This window comes from Monodelphis domestica, chromosome 4 (assembly GCF_027887165.1).
Source record: "Monodelphis domestica isolate mMonDom1 chromosome 4, mMonDom1.pri, whole genome shotgun sequence".
Classification (NCBI taxonomy): Eukaryota; Metazoa; Chordata; class Mammalia; order Didelphimorphia; family Didelphidae; genus Monodelphis; species Monodelphis domestica.
In genome coordinates, this window is record NC_077230.1 from 86,092,824 (window position 1) to 86,112,405 (window position 19,582).

Consider the following 19,582-nt stretch of genomic DNA (forward strand, 5'->3'; position numbering starts at 1 on the left):
GTTTGTATGAAAAATTCATATGAATATCATGTGATAGTTCTATGTAGACTACATAAAATTTTAGTAGGTATGGTAGTTCTTTGGTAAAATATATAGAAGAATTTTACATAAAAGTCTTGCCTAGGTCAAAGGCTACTTAGAATTTTTTATCAATGATGTATGTGACAAAGAAGCAAGTTTACTGGGTTTCTAGATAATACCAAATTAGTGGTGGTAGAACAGCATCTTTAATGGGATTAAGATTCACAATTGATACATTAATTCAAAAGTATCAACTATCGTGTACATAACATTAAACTAAGAGTTCTAAGAAGTACCAGATATATACCCTTAAGTAGCTAACAATTTGTTTGGGGAGACAATGTAGGTGCATTGAAGAGTTTAATGGGAAAATAAGGTGAAAGCATAATGAATGATCTAAACCAGCAAGGTCAAATTCTGATAGAAACAGATCCATGTGGATTATATATTAACTTAGAGAACCAAAAAATTAACATTATTTAATTTTTATTTTTATTTATTTATTTTTTTTTAATTTACCACTTACATTTTAATTGGATTTGACCCACACACTGGAGCTTTGCTCCAGTTTTAACAGTTTCAGCACCTCTGGTACAGGCAGTAAATACCAGAGGGGAGTACTTGAGGGGGATAGGCAGTCACTGCTGAATGTATTTTAGCCCTAGTTATATGTTAAGCTAGTTGTCTTATTTTGGAAAAATGCTTAAACTTCTCTAAGTCATAGTTTTGTTTTGTTTTTTTATCTGTAGATTGATGAATTTGGATCGGATCCTTTTCAAAACCTATTCTAGTCATAAAACAATACAATTCTATGAGAATTCATGTAGTAAAGATAAACCACAGGGACACAAGATGAAGAATAGTTTAAATGTTTGCATTTTATTAAGAAAACCAAATATTCATGTGCATAAATAGAATCATAAGGTGTAACAGCCCCAGTGTTAGATGGTAACTAAGATTATAAGCTTAAACTCAAGAATAGCATTATTCCCTCTTCGTTAAGGAATACATGTTATTTTGCAATCATTCTTTATTTGGAATTTCTACTTATCCCACAGAGATCTCTTTATTTTGTGAGAGTTGTAAGCAAAACCCCTATCACTGCTGGTCCTTGGACCAGGCATTGCTGAGTTAGACTCTTTTTCCTCCAAACAGATAATTTTGGTTGAGTCTCCATAGTTTAGCCTTGAAACTTTATTATAGATTTGAATAAAATCCTTCAGCTACTACTTCCCCTTAGCGATTAATTATTAGCATTCTTTCTCTGCCTCCAAATGGGAATACCTCTAAGATAGTCTAGGAAGAACAGAGTTATTTCCTGTTTCTAAAGTTTTTCCAGGGAAAGAGATGTTAAAGAAGGCTAAAAATATATTGGGCAGTAGCCTGAGAAATCTACCCAAAGTTTCTTGACAATGTGATTCAGAAAATTTCTCATTTGTCCTTTTTCTGCATGTCAGGTAGAGTTAGAAGAGAATATTGCCTCTTTGCAAAAGAGAGTAGCAGAATTGGAAGAGGAAAAATGCACCTTGCTTCTCAGTACTGTGGAACTGGAGGAGCTAAAAACTGAGAATGGTATGTATGATGTTAGTGAATATTAGCCAAAAATCCATTTCCTATGACTTCTTTCTTGTCCAGAAGAATATGTATGTTGTTTAGGATCATTGCCATTACCCCCTATACTGCCTGTTCTCTCCTTCCTAACTTATTTACTTGGTGAGTCACTTAAGTCTATACTATCTTTTATGTTCTGTCCTCTTTCATGCCTTGCAGAACCATTTTTAGTCCCATTCATGTATTGCTTACACAGAGCTGAAGAACATGATGAAACTGTGCTGCTGGGTCCACTATAAATTCATATTACATGGTCTCAGCAGGGCCCTCATTGTAGCAAGATAATCCTTTTACATTTTCCTAATCTAATTGCTTTCCCATTCACCATAGCAGATGTTCCATTCCTTTTCATTCCTCCTTAAGCTTCCTGTTATCCTTGAACACAACATTCCATCTCCTGACTCATCTAGTGTAGCTCTAACTAAAGCTATTAGAATAAAGATCTCTGAACTATTTTTTTAAAGGAAGGGGGTTGACGGTTGGGGGCAGCTAGATAGCACAGTGGATAGAGTTCCAGGCCCATAGTCAGTAGATCCTGGGTTCCAATGTGGTCACATTCACTTTCTAGCTGTGTGACCCTAGGCAATTGCCTAGCCCTTAACCCTCTATCTGAAGTTATGTGACTTAAATTAAAAACAAACAAACAAACAAACAAAAAACCTGTGACTCGAATTCTCTTCCTCTTTACTTATACCTCCTTGCTTTCCTGACTTCCTTCATGACAGCTCAGATCCCATCTTCTATAGAAGGTCTTCCCCAGTCCTGCCAATTCTTGTCCCTCCAACATTACCTATGATTTATACTGTCTGTCTTTTTATACTTAATAACTTGAATGAAATCTATTTACCTCATTAAAACATGAGTTTCTTAACACAGAGAACATGTTTTGCTTTTCATCGTATCCCTACTGCTTAGCATAGTGACTGACACATGATAAGTGCTTCATAAATACTTGTAGACTAACTGATCTATTGAGAAAGTCTTGGGGGCAACTAGGTGAATCAGTGAATAGAGAGTCAGTCTCAGAGATGGGAGGACCTGGATTCATATCTGGCCTCAGACACTTCCTAGCTGTGTGACCCTGGGCAGGTCACTTAACCCCCATTGCCCAGCCCTTACCACTCTTCTGCCTGGGGACCAATATGTAGTATTGATTCCAAGATTGAAGGTAAGGGTTTAGAAAAAAAAATACAGTCTTCCATCTGTTTGCCAACTGGCTTAAAAGTGCACACAAGAGGTAGCTCAATGGATTGAGAGTGAGGCCTAAAGTCAGGAGGTCCTGGGTTCAAATCTGTTCTCAGACACTTCCTAGCTATGTGACCCTGGCTGAGTCGCTTAACGCCCATTGCTTAGCCTTTACAACTCTTCTGCCTTAAAACTGATACTCATAGTATTGATTCTAAAACAAAAGGTAAAGGTTTAAAAAAAGTACACATGAGGATTTTTTAAAAAGAAGATTAAAAATTAATGAATAATCTGTATGTTAGTATTACAAGTGTCTATGAATTGTCACATGTTCCAGAAGCCACATGCAGAATTTGTTCCATTATCTTTTAATAGTCATATTTTGTATGGAGAGTGTAACACATCTATCCAAAACCTAAACAGCTTAGGAAGATGAAGGTGGTGATGGTTACTCATTATTTGAGGTTAGTATTCTAAGGTACTGAGCTCACTGTGAGAGTCCCACAAAATTATTCAAAAGTAATTATAAAGCTTCAAATAGAAGTGATATCTAAATTCTGTTCCTAATTTCTTAATGCCTTTGTATTTCTCCCACTTCCAAAATCAGGTTGCTAATTTTTGTTCCTCCGAACCCACTTAATAAATGAAATTATTATTAAATCACTGGAATGGGTAAAGGAGAGAAGCCATAAACTCTCTTTTCTTAGACCTTTCTAAAGACAAAATAATGTCCTATCTCTCTGGGTTGTATTAGACCTGCCAAATGGTAAGAGAATGAATAGGATGTTCTCTGGAGCTGGTGTTTTTAACATTTTTTGTGATATGAATCCCTTTGGCAGACTGCTTAAGCCTATGGACATACTCTTTCCCAGAATAATCTTTTCAAATGCATAAAATAATTACAAAGAAAACCAGTTGTATTGAAATAACCATCATCAAAAGATTTATGAAACAATGTCATAGATCCCCTCTAAGATTTCCTAATCTAAAGCTGTCAGGAATTGATAGAATCTGAGCTTCTCAGAGAAACTTTAGAGAATGACAAGACATTGATAACATTTGTAGGTTTGGGGGAAACATTTTGTTTTTCACAAATGGGCACTATTGTACTTTTGGGCCTGAACTATGCAGTAGTTAGGCTATTTCCTACTTTTGAATTCTTCACCTGTTGCTGTTATATATGCAGACCATATTTTGAAGAAAACTCATTACCCTGTTAAATTTTAATTATGGTTGGACTGAATATGTAATTGGTGGTTGCCAGGGATTTAATTTCTAAATCCCAAAATGAATTACTCAAGTAAATGGAATTATGGTAGTTTATTTTACAATAGAGGGAAGATATTAAGGAATGAGAGAGAGAGAAAACACTGGCTTCCTCTGAGCCAGGTAGAAATTCTAAGGCCCTAATCAAGGAAAGGAGTCTCAAGATGAAGGCAGGGAAACTAAGTCAGCCTTTCACTCACCACAGTGACTGTCTAAAAGGAAAGCAGTCTGAGGTCTCCTGCACGAGTTCCTCTAGGGTCAAGTTCCACAGCCAAGTCTGAGTGTCTGTCTTCCGGTCTCTCCTCTGAGTGACTCTTCTTCACTCCAAGCTCAAGAGACTGATCCTCCAGTCCAACTCCGAGTCAGAGTTCTTTGATCTATATCTTCTGGCGTCTGTGGTCCTCTATTTAAAGATCTTTTTCTCTTGTGTCACCGCCCCTAAATTTTACGTCTACCAATCACAGCAGACACTCCTCTCTAAGACTGCCCTCTCAATATATGAAATGGGTGTTCACACCTTTTTTTGATTAGATCACACCTTTTGTAGTTCATTTGCACCTTTAGTAGTTAGTTCTCACCTTTAGTGGTTAGTTACTTTTTTGTAGATTAAAATGGGTAGATCTACTTCAAATACTGAGTTAACACTTTTGGGGATTCAAATCTAAAAATAGACTGGGGATTACAATTCAATCTTCCCAATAAAGGAAGAGGTAAGTATCTTCATTGTTACAATCAGGGGATTACAATTTAATCTTCACAACCCAGATTAGAATTTATTTTTTTAAATTTCTTTTTTTTAACATTTTCCAAATTATTTTAGGTTCTTCACATTCTAATCTAAGAAAGTATTTTGTCTCTGAGATCTAGCTCACTTTGTTGAGACTCTGCACCCCCTATTTAACATTTTGAAAATTCTTAACTTAATACCAAATGAAACAAGCATTTCCATTTACAAAGTAGAAAAGAAAAAGGATTACACATGAAAGTGGAAATCTCTTAATATGCAGTGCTTGCTTTTCTTTTTAAATATAATAAATTCGCTTTAACTTTCAAAGCTTCCCTGTTTTCCTATGTTTCCTCCTGGCCTTCCTTTTATTCTCTTATATGCAATTTTAAAAATGCTTTAATGATTCTTTTTTTTTTCTCAACCCTATTACTAAGCCCTCTCTCTCTCCTGTCTCCCTACAAAAAAAGAAAAACAAAAATAAAGAAGAAAAAACCCATTGAAGCAAATGTGTATAGTTAACCAAAACAAATTTCCAAATTGCCTTTGTGATAAAATATATGTCTCATTCTTAATCTTGACTCTCTTCTCTCTGTGTCAGATTTCTCCAACTGCATCATTCTTAAAATTTAGTCTCACTTTCTTTGGATGAATAAGATTGTTCTTTGAAAGTATTGAGATAGCTGGAATTTGATTTTTTTTTCTTTCAAATTAAAACTATTTTCTGTAATCATTTCAGAAAGACTACACTCTCAGGTTATTCTTCTAGATGCTCAGCGTGGATTTGAAATGGCTGGTGGAGAAGTAACAGTACAGGTAAATGACAAAACTCTCAAATTTAAGAAAAGAATAAAGGGGAAAGATAATAGATTTACAACTGGAAGAGTCCTTAGAGTTCATCTTGGTCTGATCCCCTCATTTTCCAGAGAAGGAAACTGAAGCATAGGAAGGTCACATGGGTAGGAAGAGTCAGAACTGGGATTTGAACCCAAGTTCTATGATTCTCAGGGAAGCAGTCTTTATATCATATCATTGCATTATCTCTCTAAATTGACTTCAAACCTGAACATTTATAGGCAACAGAGATAGGTATGTTTTATACTTAATTTACATTTGAACTAGATAGCTAGAATCCTTTATTTCTTCTGAAATAACTAGAGCTCTATATAGCTCATTCTGTCATTAGTTTATTTCACCCTTTGCTGAGTACAGCACTATATGTCTAGGCTTATTAGAAGGCAAGCTGTATGTAATTACATAGCATAGCTTTAAATCTAAGGTCATTTAGCATAACTCTCTTATTTTGCAGATAAGAAAATTTAGCAGGCACAGAGAGGTTAAGAGACTTACCCAAAATCATAAAGTCCATAAGTGGCAAAAACCACTTAAATCCAGGGCCTTGAGTCTAAATTACATAGTTTTTTCCACTATACCATGTTGCCTTCATCGTTTTACTATGTCCCATATAGTTAGTGTTTAGGGTATGCTCAGACTCCCTGAGGGCTGGCTAGGCAGCTTTAGTTATTTATAGAGAATATTTTGACATCACAGTTATTTTTCCAGAAAACTCATGTGAGTATAGTGGCTTCATATCTTCTATGTTTTGGAGAGGAAATTTGGATGTTGGTGTTATTTTATCTAAATCTAAGAAGTCAGATTTAGAATGTCCTATACATTCTTAACTCTTTGATTAGTATCTCTGACCTGCCTTTTTCCAGGGTTAATTTTGGAGTGATAATACCTCTAAGCTCTTCCTTAATAAGGAACTAAATACTTCAGTCTATTTCTTGCCTTCTTTTGTACAGAAGTAGAACTTAGATGAGGTTTGTAACCCAGAAGTTGTAGAGGACAGAGTTCCAGGATTTATTAAACCCTTAAGGTTTTGAGTTAACCTTAGGGGAGTTTTGACCAAGAAACTTTCAAAAGTTCATTCCAGAAAGCAAAAACTAGCAGCTAAATTATTTCAAATTTTCAATTTCTTTGTAAATATTTCAAATACTGATGTTCAAGAGTATTATTTCCTGTTACAATATGACTTACGTTTCTTAACATTTTCATTCTTTTTCTTTTTGTTTGTTTTTTTTTTGGCTGCAGCAGAGCACCACTGATGAAATCACCAAAAGCAGTACCAACAAATCTACTGAGGAAAATAGACAAGAAGATAGCTTAGAGATCATTGTTTCACAGAAACATAAGTTGTCTGTTTTATTGTTGGAAATGAAAGAAGCCCAAGAAGAGATTGCATTCCTTAAAGGGCAACTCCAGATCACAAAGCCCAGTACCAACTTGATTTCAGAGGCATCTACACAGGAGGAAATCAAGCAGGCAGAAGGTGAAGGAATGATTCATGAAGGTACAGAACAGAGCTTTCCTTCAGTGCAAAGTGAAGCATGCAACACTGTTATTATTGATGTTGAAAGGACAGAAAACTCTTCACTTCAGAGTCAGAGTAGTATGCCACCAGAAATACCTGTCATTCACATTGCCCATGCTGGAGTACAAGTAGAGTTAATAGAGGAGACTGGAAAAGATTCCCTTTCTGCCTCTCAAGATCTTATTCTGTCTCAGCAAGAAGAATTGAAAAGATTAGAAGAACATATATTGGAACTTGAATCAAGTCTTCAGAAAGCAGAGGAATCCTATGAGAAAAGTTTAGGGGAGAAAGCTGAGGAAATCATTAAGCTAGCCCAGCTAGTAGAGGACTTTAAGAAAAATGAGGAAAAGAATAAGAGTGCACTCAGTGCTCTGTGTGATGAGAGAGATCATCTTTTGGTTCAGGTAAAAGAGCTTTCTATCATTACAGAACTGAAGGAACAAGTAAAGCAACTTGAAGAAAACCTTGTGGAGGCAGAAAAACAAAGAATATCTGATTATGAAAATAAAACTACCCATGAAAGCCTTTTAACTGAACAAATTCAAAGTCTCAGCACAGAATCAAAATCAAAGGATTTGAAAATTGAAACTTTACAGAAGGAATTAGATGAAGTGCAAAGCCAGCTTTCTGACCAGGGCACTCTAGTCAGAAATCTGAAGAGTGACCTGCAAAAGAAAGAAAGTGAAATGCTTGATTTAGAAGAACACATAAGGAATTCCTTAAACAAAATAGAAGAGCTTTCCCAGACACTCTCCCAGAAGGAACTCGAGACAGCAAGAATAGACCAACTTTTGTTAGAGAAAACCAGAGTGGTAGAGACCCTTCAACAAGCCATCGAAGAGAAAGATCAACAGGTGACTGAAATCAGTCTACGTATGTCTGAGAAAATGGTCCAGCTCAATGAAGAGAAATTTTCTCTTGGGGTTGAAGTCAAAACACTCAGAGAAAAGCTTAGTTCACTGTCCATTCCTGAAGAAGGCAAGAAGGAGAAGGAAGCAAAAGAGAAAGAGGAAGAATGTTCAATTCTAAAACATGATGAGGATGATAAAGTAGTTTCAGCTCCATTAGTAAAGAATGAAGAATTTCAGAGTGAATTGAATCTTCTGAAGAAAGAAAGTGACCAGATGAAGAGAAAACTGCAGGCTGCTCTTATTAACCGAAAAGAATTAATGAAGAAAGTCACTCAGTTAGAGAAAGAATTGGCACAAGTGAAAAATGAGTCGAAGGAAGAGACCCCACTCTGTGAGTGGGATAGTATGGAAGCAACTCACCAAGATAAAAATGGGAAAACAAACACAGTAGAACCTGCCACTTCTGAAAGTCAGGAAACTGAAATATCTTTAAATCAAAAGATATCTGAGAAAGAATTAGAACTACAAAATGTAAAGAGAGATTTAGAAGAAAAGGTAGCAGCTGAAGAACAGCTACAGGCATTGATCAAAGAGATGAAACAGAGCTTGCAGGATAAATTAAGCCTCATAGATTTGCTTAAAGCTGAAATTACTGAAAATCAGACTGTCATCCAAAAATTAACCACTTCTAACAAGGACTCTGGAGATGGAGACTCCGCCACACCCGTAAAAGAGACACTAGTGATTAGCACAGCTAGTGCAGAAAGTGGCGAACCCTGGAAACTAGAACTAGAAGACCGAATTTTGAACCTTGAACAAGAAAAGGAACAACTCCAAAAGAAATTACAGGAAGTGCTAGCCTCCCGTAAAGTGACTTTAAAAAAAGCACAGGAGAAAGATAGACACCATAGAGAGCAATTAAAACAACAGAAAGATGATTATAACCTCTTACAGGAACAATTTGATGAACAGAGCAAGGAGAATGAGAGTATACGAGATCAGCTACGAGAACTGGAAACACGAGTAAGAGAGTCTACAAACATTGGCCTAGCTGCAGATGGTAATACCCAGGAATTAGACATACCATCTCAGAATCTGATGGGACTTACATCCAAAGCCAAAGAACAATGGCCTTCACAACTGTCTTCAGAATCTGTTTGGCACACAGATTGGGTGGAGCATTCAGGAGGCAAAAATGACCTGCATGAAGAGGATAGTTCAGTAGGCCTGCTTAGGGCTCAGCTCAAAGAACTACAGATCCAGAAAGAAGAGCTAGAATTCAGAGTCAGCTCTACCATAAATGACCTTTCTCTAAAATCAGAAGATGTAATTAACTTACAAGAACAGATAACAAAGCTGCTTTTAGAAGCTGAAGATCTTAAAGTAGCTGCACATGAGGCTGAAGCTCAGGCAACCAGGTTGAAACTAGAATTGGAAAGCAGTCAAATGGAAATCAGAAGATTAGAACATTTTAGGGAATTACAACCTGAACTAGATGAACTGAAAAGTCTCGTGGACAAAAAGAATGAAGAAGTTGATCTCCTTCATGTGCAAGTAACAGAAAAAGATGAAATCCTTGTCAAAGTGCAGACAGAGATTGTGGAACAAGAGGAATTGATTAAGGCCTTGCATGCACAGTTGGAAATGCAAGCCAAAGAACATGAAGAAAAAATAAAACAGTTGCAAATGGAGCTTTCTGAAATTCAGCGGAAACCAGAGGAGGTAGAAGAAGAAGCTAAATCTAAACAGCAAATTCAGAGGAAACTCCAGGCTGCACTTATCTCTAGAAAAGAGACCCTGAAAGAAAGCAAGTGTCTTAAAGAAGAATTGTCCTTGGCCAAAAATAATATTGAAAGTCTCACCAAGGCTCTGGCAGATGCAGAAAGTCAAGTTTCTGTTCATGGTAAAGAAAGGGATGTATTATTAGACAGATTGACTGTTCTTCAGGAGGAGAAAGAAAGACTTATTGCAGAAGTGGATAGATCTTTATTGGAAAGCCAGAATCTCAGTAGCTCTTGTGAAAGTCTGAAGCTAGCTCTTGAGGGGCTTACTGAAGATAAGGAAAAACTAGTAAAGGAAATTGAATCTTTGAAATGTACTCAGGTTGCTGAGAACACTGAGTGGCAGGAAAAGCACAAGGAACTGCAAAAAGAGTATGAAATTCTTCTTCAGTCCTATGAAAATGTCAGTAATGAGGCAGAACGTATTCAACATGTTGTGGAAACTGTGAGACAAGAGAAACAAGAACTGTATGGCAAGTTAAAAAATACAGAAACCAAGAAGAAAGATACAGAAAAGCAGCTTCAGGAAGCAGAGCAGGAAATGGAAGAAATGAAAGAGAAAATGAGGAAATTTGCAAAATCCAAACAGCAGAAAATTCTTGAGCTGGAAGAAGAGAATGACCGCCTTCGAGCAGAAGTACATCCAACAGGTGATGAATCCAAAGAACCTTCAGAAATGCTTCATTCCAGTCCCAAATTGGAGGAGGAACTAGAGCAAAGTAAACTTCAGTATGAATCTCTTTCCAAGGAGTTTGAAGCATTAATGACTGAGAAGAAATCTTTAAGTGAAGAGATCCAAAATTTAAAGCAGCAGTTGGAAGAAACAGAATCCAAACAGAAAGATAGTGTAGAAATCTTTGAGAAGTGCAAGTTCCAAATGGATAGTGTAAAAGTGACACAGCAAGCTGTGTCTGTTTCTGTGACTGTACCAGATGAAGCTGAAGAGCAAGTCTCTTTGAAGACAAGTCCTAGTTCAGAATATTCAGCACCTATCTCTTTGGAGAACAATGCCATGGCAGATGTCAGTGCAAATGAGGGTATGAGTTCACATGACGAAATTAATGCCTACATACAGCAAATTGATCAGCTTACAGAAAGAATTAAAGAACTAGAAGAAGAAAAGAAGATAAGGGAAGCAACAGGCCATTCTTTTGAAGATAAGAAAGATGCTATACTGAACCAATTAGAAGCAAAAGATGATGAACTGAAAACTCTCCATGAAGAAGTTGCCAAGACAAAATTGTTAAATGAGAAAATCAAAGAGGAACTTGCCAAAGTCACCAAGTTGAAGGAAACAGTAGAGGTAGAGAAGGATGATCTAGAAGAAAGACTTATGAATCAATTAGCTGAACTTAATGGAAGCATTGGAAATTATCAGCAAGATGTCACAGATGCCCAAATGAAAAATGAATTATTAGAATCTGAAATTCAGAACCTTCAGAAATGTATGTGTGAACTGGAAGAAGAAAAGCTACAAGCAGTTAATGAAAAAAATAGAATTGAGTCAGAGATCCGGAAGGAGTACTTAGAGAAGCTACAAAGTGCTCAGAAAGGAGGACATGGCAGTAAAACTCATACAAAAGAGCTTCAGGAGTTGTTGAAAGAGAAGCAACAAGAGGTAAAGCAGTTGCAGAAGGACTGTATCAGATATCAGGAGAAGATAAGTGGTTTAGAGAGGACTGTAAAGGCTCTGGAATTTGTACAAAATGAATCACAGAAGGAACTGGAGATGGTCAAAGAAAACCTAGCTCAAGCAGATGAAGATCATAAGAAAGCCCAAGCAGAACTGGACTACTGCAGAGTGTTGCTGGATGACACTCAGAGTGAAGCAGCAAGGGTTCTAGCAGACAGTCTCAAAATGAAAAAGGAACTTCAATCAAATAAAGAGCTTGTTAAAAACCAAATGAAGCAAAAGGATGAAGATCTTGAAAGAAAACTAGAACAAGTTGAAGATAAGCACATGAAAGAGGTCAAGAACATGCAAGAGAAGCTGGATGCTTTGCAAAGAGAAAAGGTCCATTTGGAAGAGATTTTTGGAGAAGTTCAGGTTACCTTAAACAAAAAAGACCAAGAAGTCAAGCAGCTTCAGGAAAACCTAAACAGCACTTTAGCCCAGCTTGCAGCCTTCACCAAAAGCATGTCTTCTCTACAAGATGATCGGGATCGAGTGATAGATGAGGCTAAAAAATGGGAAAGAAAATTCAGTGATGCTATTCAAACAAAGGAGGAAGAAATCCGGGCTAAAGAAGAGAATTGTAGTGTTTTAAAAGACCATCTAAGGCAGATGTCCATCCACATGGAGGAGCTGCAGATTAATATCTCTAGGTAAGTCAGTTATCCATCCTATAGTCTATATTTCCATATGGCTACAGGCAAAAAACTTTCTTCTTGTTTATGTAATTTTTATTTCCTCTACGTGGCATTTTGTGTTCTTGTTTTGCCTTTCTTTTGAAATTGTAACTAGATCTACGTATTTGCAAGGTTTGCTATGTGGTCAGTTCTATATTAGGCACCATGAAAACTATGAAAATAAAATAAGATGCATTTTTTGCCCTCAAGAAGCTTACACTTTAAGGATTGGGAGAATAAAATCAAGAGGCAAAAATCAAATGCTAAACGTGATTAGAATCAATTGGTAAGGATGATATGAAGTTAGGAGGGCATCTCCATGTTTGGAAAAGGTTCCTAGAACCAATAATTATTCCTTCTACCTATATACTGACATTTATTTATATATATATATATACAGTGACATTTTAAGTGTGCTACCTTGTATATAGAACATTCAGAAGAAAAATCTGATAGCACTTTATAAATGAACATATCAAAGATAAATATTAAATAAGTGACAAACATAGATAGGAGCATAAATTTGGTCAGAGAGAAATTTTAAGTGGAACAGCTATTTTGTGGTTGGAAAAAAGTACTCCATCTTTTGTTTTCCACTTTCCATTAACTAAATAGACAGAAAAAAAAAACATGTTATTAAACCAACTCCAGAGGAAAATGTTACCCTAAATCTGACTCTTAGCTAGTTACCTAAAAAATAAATAGGTTCTGAATTGTAAAATTACCACAGTAGGTACATTTTGTCATCTTCCTTCTGACCATATATTTTTAGATGGAGAAGACTATATGAGCAGGAAAGGAATGGGTCCACTTTGTTTGCATAAATTTGGTCCTCTGGAGGATAGTCAAGAGGACAATCCCTTGAGTTTTTTCTTCCGGTCCTCTATAGGGTCTCCTTCCTTCCCTGCCTTATCTAAGGTGAAATAAAATAAGGGCTACACTGTGGACCTGGAATAATGGTACTCCTGAGAGAATCACAAGCCTTTACAGAGCAGCTTCTTCAGAGCCTTCATTTGCATTAGCATTCTGTCAGAAAAACAAAAATAGTAACAGTACAGATATGGCATTTGGGCAGGTCTTGCTTTAGAAGAATCTCTCCCATTAACAGCTTTATTTTGTTTGTTTTCAGAAAGTTTTGTCGTCTAAGGCCTTGGCCCATTTTTTCCCAGTATTGTACTAATTTTCCTTTATTGTTTCTTAGAGGTTATTATTTATCTTAAGGATTAGTTAGTTTGCTCAGTGGATGGAGATCCAAGCCTAGAAAAGGGAGGTCCTGGATTCAAATCTGACCCCAAACACTTCCTAACTGTGTGTGTGACCCTGGACAAATCACCCATTGCCTAGCCCAGTGCCACTCTTCTACCTTGGAACTAATACACAGTATTGATTCTAAGGTGGAAAGTAGGGGTTTAAAAAAAAAAAAAAGAATTGAAAGGACACAAGGTAAGGATTTAAAAAAAGAAAAAAAACACAATACTTCCCTGCTTCCCCTCCCATCCCTGAAAAAAGTCAACACCAGATACTGATTGTAGATTTAATTGGCACCTTTCGTGTCATGTTATTGGAGCCTATAATTGCCTTTATTATTTTCTGGAAGCAATATGTTTGGGGTAAAGAGTGTAGTGTATACAACAAAGAATGATATTCATGGAATATTTCTATATTGTATCCCTTCCTTGCTATGTATTTATTTGGTGGGTTTTGGCCACAGGTTGCTTATATGAAAAATAAAATCTCACATTTAATAGATGGTAGGTAGCAGAAATCGTCACCTCTCTCTATTATATATATTGTCTTCAATATTAAGCAGTTTTCCCTTTAGGATCCTTGTCAGTAACAAAAATTAAGTAGTTATCGTATGCCAAGGGCTATGCTAAGTGCTAGAGTTAGGCAAAAGGCAAGGCAAAAGTGTAGTCCCTGCCCTCAGGGAGCCCCCCAAACAGAGAAGACAACATGCAGAGAAATATGTGCATATGAGATCTATATAGTGTAAATAGAAGGTAACCTCAGGGTGAAGATCTAGTAGAGATGGAGGATGAAGGGGACTGGGAAAGGCTGATAGAAGGTGAGATTTCAGCTGTCTTGAAGCAAGCCAGGAGGTAGAGGTGAGGAGAGAGAGGGAAAGACAGAAAGAGAAGGAGAGAGTGTGAGCAGATTCAGGCATGGGGAGCAGCCAGTGTAAAGGTAAGGAACAGGGAATAGAGTATTTATATGAGGACCAGTAAAAAGACCAGTGTAGCTACATTGTAGAGTTTGTAGAAAGGAGTAAAGTACAAAAAGACTGGTGAGATAGTAAACTCTAGTAGTGAAGGAATCATGGGATCTTTAAATTATGATGCTTTGTTATTAGTCATTTTCTTTCTCTTTTCAGACTTGAGCATGATAAACAGACTTGGGAATCAAAAGCCCAAACAGAGATCCAGTTTCAACAGAAAGTCTCTGAAAACCTACAGGGAGAAAATAAAGGACTCATGTCTCAGCTAGAAGAATCTAAACAAATGTACTCTAATTCTCAGAATGAGTTAGCCAAATTGGATGCAGAAGTTAAGTCTTTGAGAGATTTATTAACTGAAACAAATAATTCTTTTGCAAAATGTAAGGAAACCAAGGAAAAGTTGGATGGAATCATAAAGCAACAAGAGACTGATATCCAGAATTCCAAGTTCAACTGTGAGCAGTTAGAGGCTGATCTGCAAGCCTCTAGGGACCTGACTTCTAAATTGCATGAAGAAATTAGTACTAAAGATCAAAAGATTATCACACTCCTTTCTACTAAAGAGGAGGCAGTCTTGTTAGCTATCTCTGAATTACAACAACAACATGGCAAAGAAGTTAAAGAGTTGGAAAACCAACTGACCCAGAAAGAAGAGGAGAAAACTGCCTTAGAAGATGAGAAAAAGAAGGCCATAGACAAAACCAGTCAGCTCCTGGAAGCAATGAGAACTCTCAAAAAAGACAGCAAACAACAGAAGGCTCAGTTAGATTCTTTTACTAAATCCATGTCTTCTCTCCAAGATGACCGAGATCGCATTCTAGGAGACTACAGACAGCTAGAGGAGCGGCATCTCTCTGTGATTTTGGAGAAGGACCAGCTTATCCAAGAGGCTGCTGCTGAGAACAATAAGCTAAAGGAAGAAATCCGATGCTTTCGGAGCCAGATGGATGATATCAATTCTGAAAATGCCAAGTTTAGTGCAGAATTGTACCAGAGGATATCAATGAAGGATTATCAGCAAAAAAAGCTCCTTGATGCTCGGCTTCAGCAGAATCAAGAGCTAGAATATGAAAAGTCCAAGTTAGAAGGAAAACTAAAAGAATCGGAAGCAGCAAGGGAAGATCTTAAAAGGTCTTGTGATACCCTACAGGAGGAGAAGCAAACCTTAACTAAGGAAATTGAGAGCTTGAAAATGTCTGTTTCACAGCTAAAATGCCAAGTGACATCTTTGCAACAAGGGAATTCTTTAGGAGAGTTTCAGGCACAATTAAAAGGTGGGGAAGAAGAGGTTCAGAGATTGGGCATCACCCTCTCCCTCTCTCAGAAGAAAGTCACAGAACTAGAAGAAGAATTAGTACATGTACAGAAAGAGGCTGCTAAGAAGGTAGGAGAAATTGAAGAAAAGCTGAAGAAAGAATTGAAGCATCTCCATCATGATGCAGGGATAATGCGCAATGAAACTGAAACAGCAGAAGAAAGGGTAGCTGAGCTGGCAAGTGATTTGGTGGAGATGGAACAAAGACTATTCAAGGTTACTGAAGAAAATAAAGACCTTAAAGCTCAGATTCAGGCTTTTGGGAAGTCTATGAGTTCCTTGCAAGACAGTCGAGACCATGCTAATGAAGAGTTACAGGAGCTAAAAAAGAAACACAGTGCCAACCTTGATGAACAGCAGTGTCTTATAGGTGCTTTGAAGAAAGAGGTGGCTCAACTGAGAGAGGAGCAGATGCTGTTGAGTAGAGAGAGAGATGATCTTGTTTCTAAAGTTGCTTCTCTGGAGAGCCACACTGAAAATGATAGCTCACTATCTCACCTTGAGAAGCTTAACCAACAGCTCAAATCTAAAGATGAGGAATTATTTCATTTGTCCTCACAGTTGGAGGGTTCCTCTGACCAAATACAGTCCTTTTCTAAGGCCATGGTCAGTTTACAGATTGAAAGAGATCATCTCTTGAGTGAACTGAACAAATTCCGAAAGTCAGAAGAAGGGAAACAGCGGTCATCATCCCAACTCTTTACCAACCCTTCTGAAGTACAGAGCTTAAAGAAAGCGATGTCTTCACTACAAAACGACAGAGATAGACTGGTGAGTCCATGCTTCTCTTCCCTTTGCAGGGAAACTAGGAGTCATTGAAACATTCATAATAGTATTAAACTTTCTGGAACTTGGGTAAAATAGGGCTCTAATTTAAAAAGTATTCATAGAAGGGCTCACTGCAGCAATATCAATAATAGTTTGCTGAAACCTTACAATAATACAGTCTTCAAAGTCCTTTTTTCAAGACCCAAATCACAACTTTAATACTGATATGATGAGATAAAACTACTCCATTTTGGGGGCGTATGGGGTAAATTTAGGTTGAGACTGAATGTAATAATTATTGGTCGCCAAGAATTTAGTTTCTTAAATCCTAAATGAAACACTCAAGTCAAAATGGAATTTTATGGTGATTTAATTACAATAGGAGGAAGAAGTTAAGAAAAAGAGAGAGAGAGGGAGAAAGAGTTAACTCGAACTGCTCCGGCTCAGGCTGAGCCAGGCAGGAGTTCAAGGCCTTGGCCAAGGGCAGCCTTCCCCGAGAGCCAAGGGAAAGGGGAGTCAGACCTTTTCACTCATGTGACCGATTGAAGGAAGCTGTCTGAGGGAGCTCCTCTAGGTTCGAGTTCCAGGATTGAACTGGCGCTCAGCCCTCTCCACTGGAAGTGACGAGAACTCCAAAGGCAGTTCTCTACATCACTTCCTGCATCTCACGTATGCCAATGGTGGCTCAAGCTTAGCTTAGAACAGCCCAGGGGACAGTCAGTCATTTCTGATTTGTCATTTGCTAGTACATGCCAGTGTAGTGTGGGTGTGTGCATCCCTGGGTGCTAGGCTAAGCAAGATGGAGAAAATCTAAAAATCACAAGGTGGGGGGAGATGCTCCATATTTTTTTACTACTAAGTATTTATTTATTTTTCTTTTCTTTTATATTTTTAATTACTTAAAGAAACAATTTTTTTGTATTAGTTTCCTAATATTTTGTGATTCAGATCATCTCCTTCCCCTTCTCCCCCACTCCCCAAAGCAGTAAATGATGCTACAAGTTATATCAATGCTTTCATGAAATACATATTTCCATATTGTTAAGGGTAAAATTTAGGGTTGAGACTGAATATATTTTTAGTGGTTGCCAGGGATTTAAATTCTAAATCCCAATGAAATACTCAAATCAGAATGGAATTTTATGGTGGTTTATTTATAATAGGAGGAAAAAATTAAGAATGAGGGAGAGAGAGGAAGGGGGAAGTTCTGCTCCAGCCTGGCCTGATCCAGGGGGAGTTCAGAGGCCTCAGTCAAGGGTCCTTCCCAGAAAATTAAATCTAGCTCGGCTTCAGTCCAGGAGGTCCCCTCCAAGATGAGGGGCCTCCTCGGAGGCTGGTGCCTTCAGAAAGGTCAAAGGAAAGGAGAGTCAGCCTTATCATTCACCATGTAGTCCCTTCAGGGAAGCAGTCTGAGGTCCCATGTACCACCAAGTCAAGTTCCACCACCAAAATCCACAAAAAAGCCCCTCTCACAGGAAGTGACACAAAATATAAAGGCAGTTCTTTACACCACTTCCTGTGTCTCATATGTACCAATGGTGGCTTAAACTTGGCTTTGGACAGCACAGGGGGGTTAGTCAGTTGTTCTGATTTGTCACTTGCTAGCATATGCAAGTTATGACCATCCTCCCCCACAGTTAATCCATAAGTGGGGGTGTATACATTCCTGGTTGCTAAAATTCTAAAGCCTAAACAGGGTGGAATAAATCTAAAATTCATAATATCCCCTATGCTGTGATAGAAGACACATATCACACATTAAAAAAAACTCATGAAGGAAATAAAATATGAAAAGATAGTATGCTTTGATCTGTAATCAGATTTCAACAGTTATGTCTTTGACTTTGGATAGCATTTTTTATCATAAATCCCTTGGGGTTATCTTGAGATCTTGTTTGGCTTATAATAGTTTAGTCCTTCCCTGGTTCTACTCACTTTACTTTTCATACATTTATATAAGCCTTTCCAGGTTTTTCTGAATTCATCCTGTTTGTCATTTCACAATGTATTCTATTACAACCATATATACTACAACTTGTTCAGCCATTCCCCAATTGGTGGACATACTCTCATTTTCCAATTTTTTGCCACTACAAAGAGAGTACTAAAAATATTTATATGCAAGTAAGTCCTCTTCCCCCATCTCTGATATCTTTGGAATACAAACCCAGTAGTGGTATTGTTGGGTCAAAGAGTACATATAGATTCTATTGCTCATTGGGCGTGGTTCCAGATTACTCTACAAAATGGTTCTATCAGTTCACAGTTTCACAAACACATGGTTCTACCGGTTCACAGTTCCAACAGTGTATTAGTGTCCCAATTTTCCCACATCCCTTCCAACAATTATCATTTTCCTTTTTGGTTATTTTAGCCACTGATAGGTGTGAGGTGGTATCTCAGAGTTGTTTTAATTTGCATTTCTTTAATCAATAGAGATTTTGAGATGCTCCATGATTTTTTAAAAAGCTGTCTAAAATTGGGGATGAGTGGGTGGATCCAATTAGGTATTCCCTCTGGTAGTCTAAACAAGAGGTGACAAAAGCTTGAAGTAGAGGTTGGTATGAGTTGAAAGAAGGTAAAAGATGAGAAGGATCAGTTAGGGAGGACAAAATATAAAAGAATTTTTTCTTTTGGTTATCTATAAGGTAGAGTTGTGTTATTAATAACTAAAAGCTTTTGGTGGGTAGGGATTATATCTTATTCTTATATTCTCCTCAACATTTGGTGTAGTACTTCAATAAATGTTGATTTAAAAAAACAACCGAAGGAAACCCAAACCTCTCTAAGTAAAACTCTTAAGAACTTTTAAAAAATACTTAATTGAATAGCTCAGTGACCAAGGATAAATGCCTAGGTAGAGTCCCTACTAGAGACCTTCTAAGTTGATATTGAACCATCAATAAATAATTTTGGGGTATAACTATTCATTTAGCGTTTTTTTCTTTAAACCTCTAACTTCTGCCTTAGAGTCAATACTAAGTATTGGTTTCTAGGCAGAAGAGTGGTCAGGGCTAGGCAGTTAGGGTCAAGTGACTTACCCAGGATCATACAGCTAGGAAGTGTCTGAGTTCATCTTTGAACCCAAGACCTCCCATTCCCAAGCCTGGCTCTCTCCTACT

The 19,582-nt window shown here is 37.4% G+C and overlaps 1 protein-coding gene across 16 annotated transcripts in view; it reads left to right on the plus strand.

Annotated features, from left to right (window-relative positions):
- GOLGB1 (golgin B1) overlaps nt 1–19,582 on the plus strand; it is a 78,641-nt gene that overhangs the window by 30,704 nt on the left and 28,355 nt on the right. For 10 of the 16 annotated variants that reach the window (XM_007493766.3, XM_007493765.3, XM_007493770.3 and 7 more), the window contains 4 exons: nt 1,479–1,593; nt 5,547–5,623; nt 6,902–12,138; nt 14,534–16,463. In XM_007493766.3, the coding sequence (XP_007493828.2) occupies nt 1,479–1,593; nt 5,547–5,623; nt 6,902–12,138; nt 14,534–16,463 (7,359 nt within the window). The remainder of the gene's footprint in view (nt 1–1,478; nt 1,594–5,546; nt 5,624–6,901; nt 12,139–14,533; nt 16,464–19,582) is intronic. The other 6 variants (XM_056793524.1, XM_007493768.3, XM_056793528.1 and 3 more) reach the window with 1 other exon arrangement.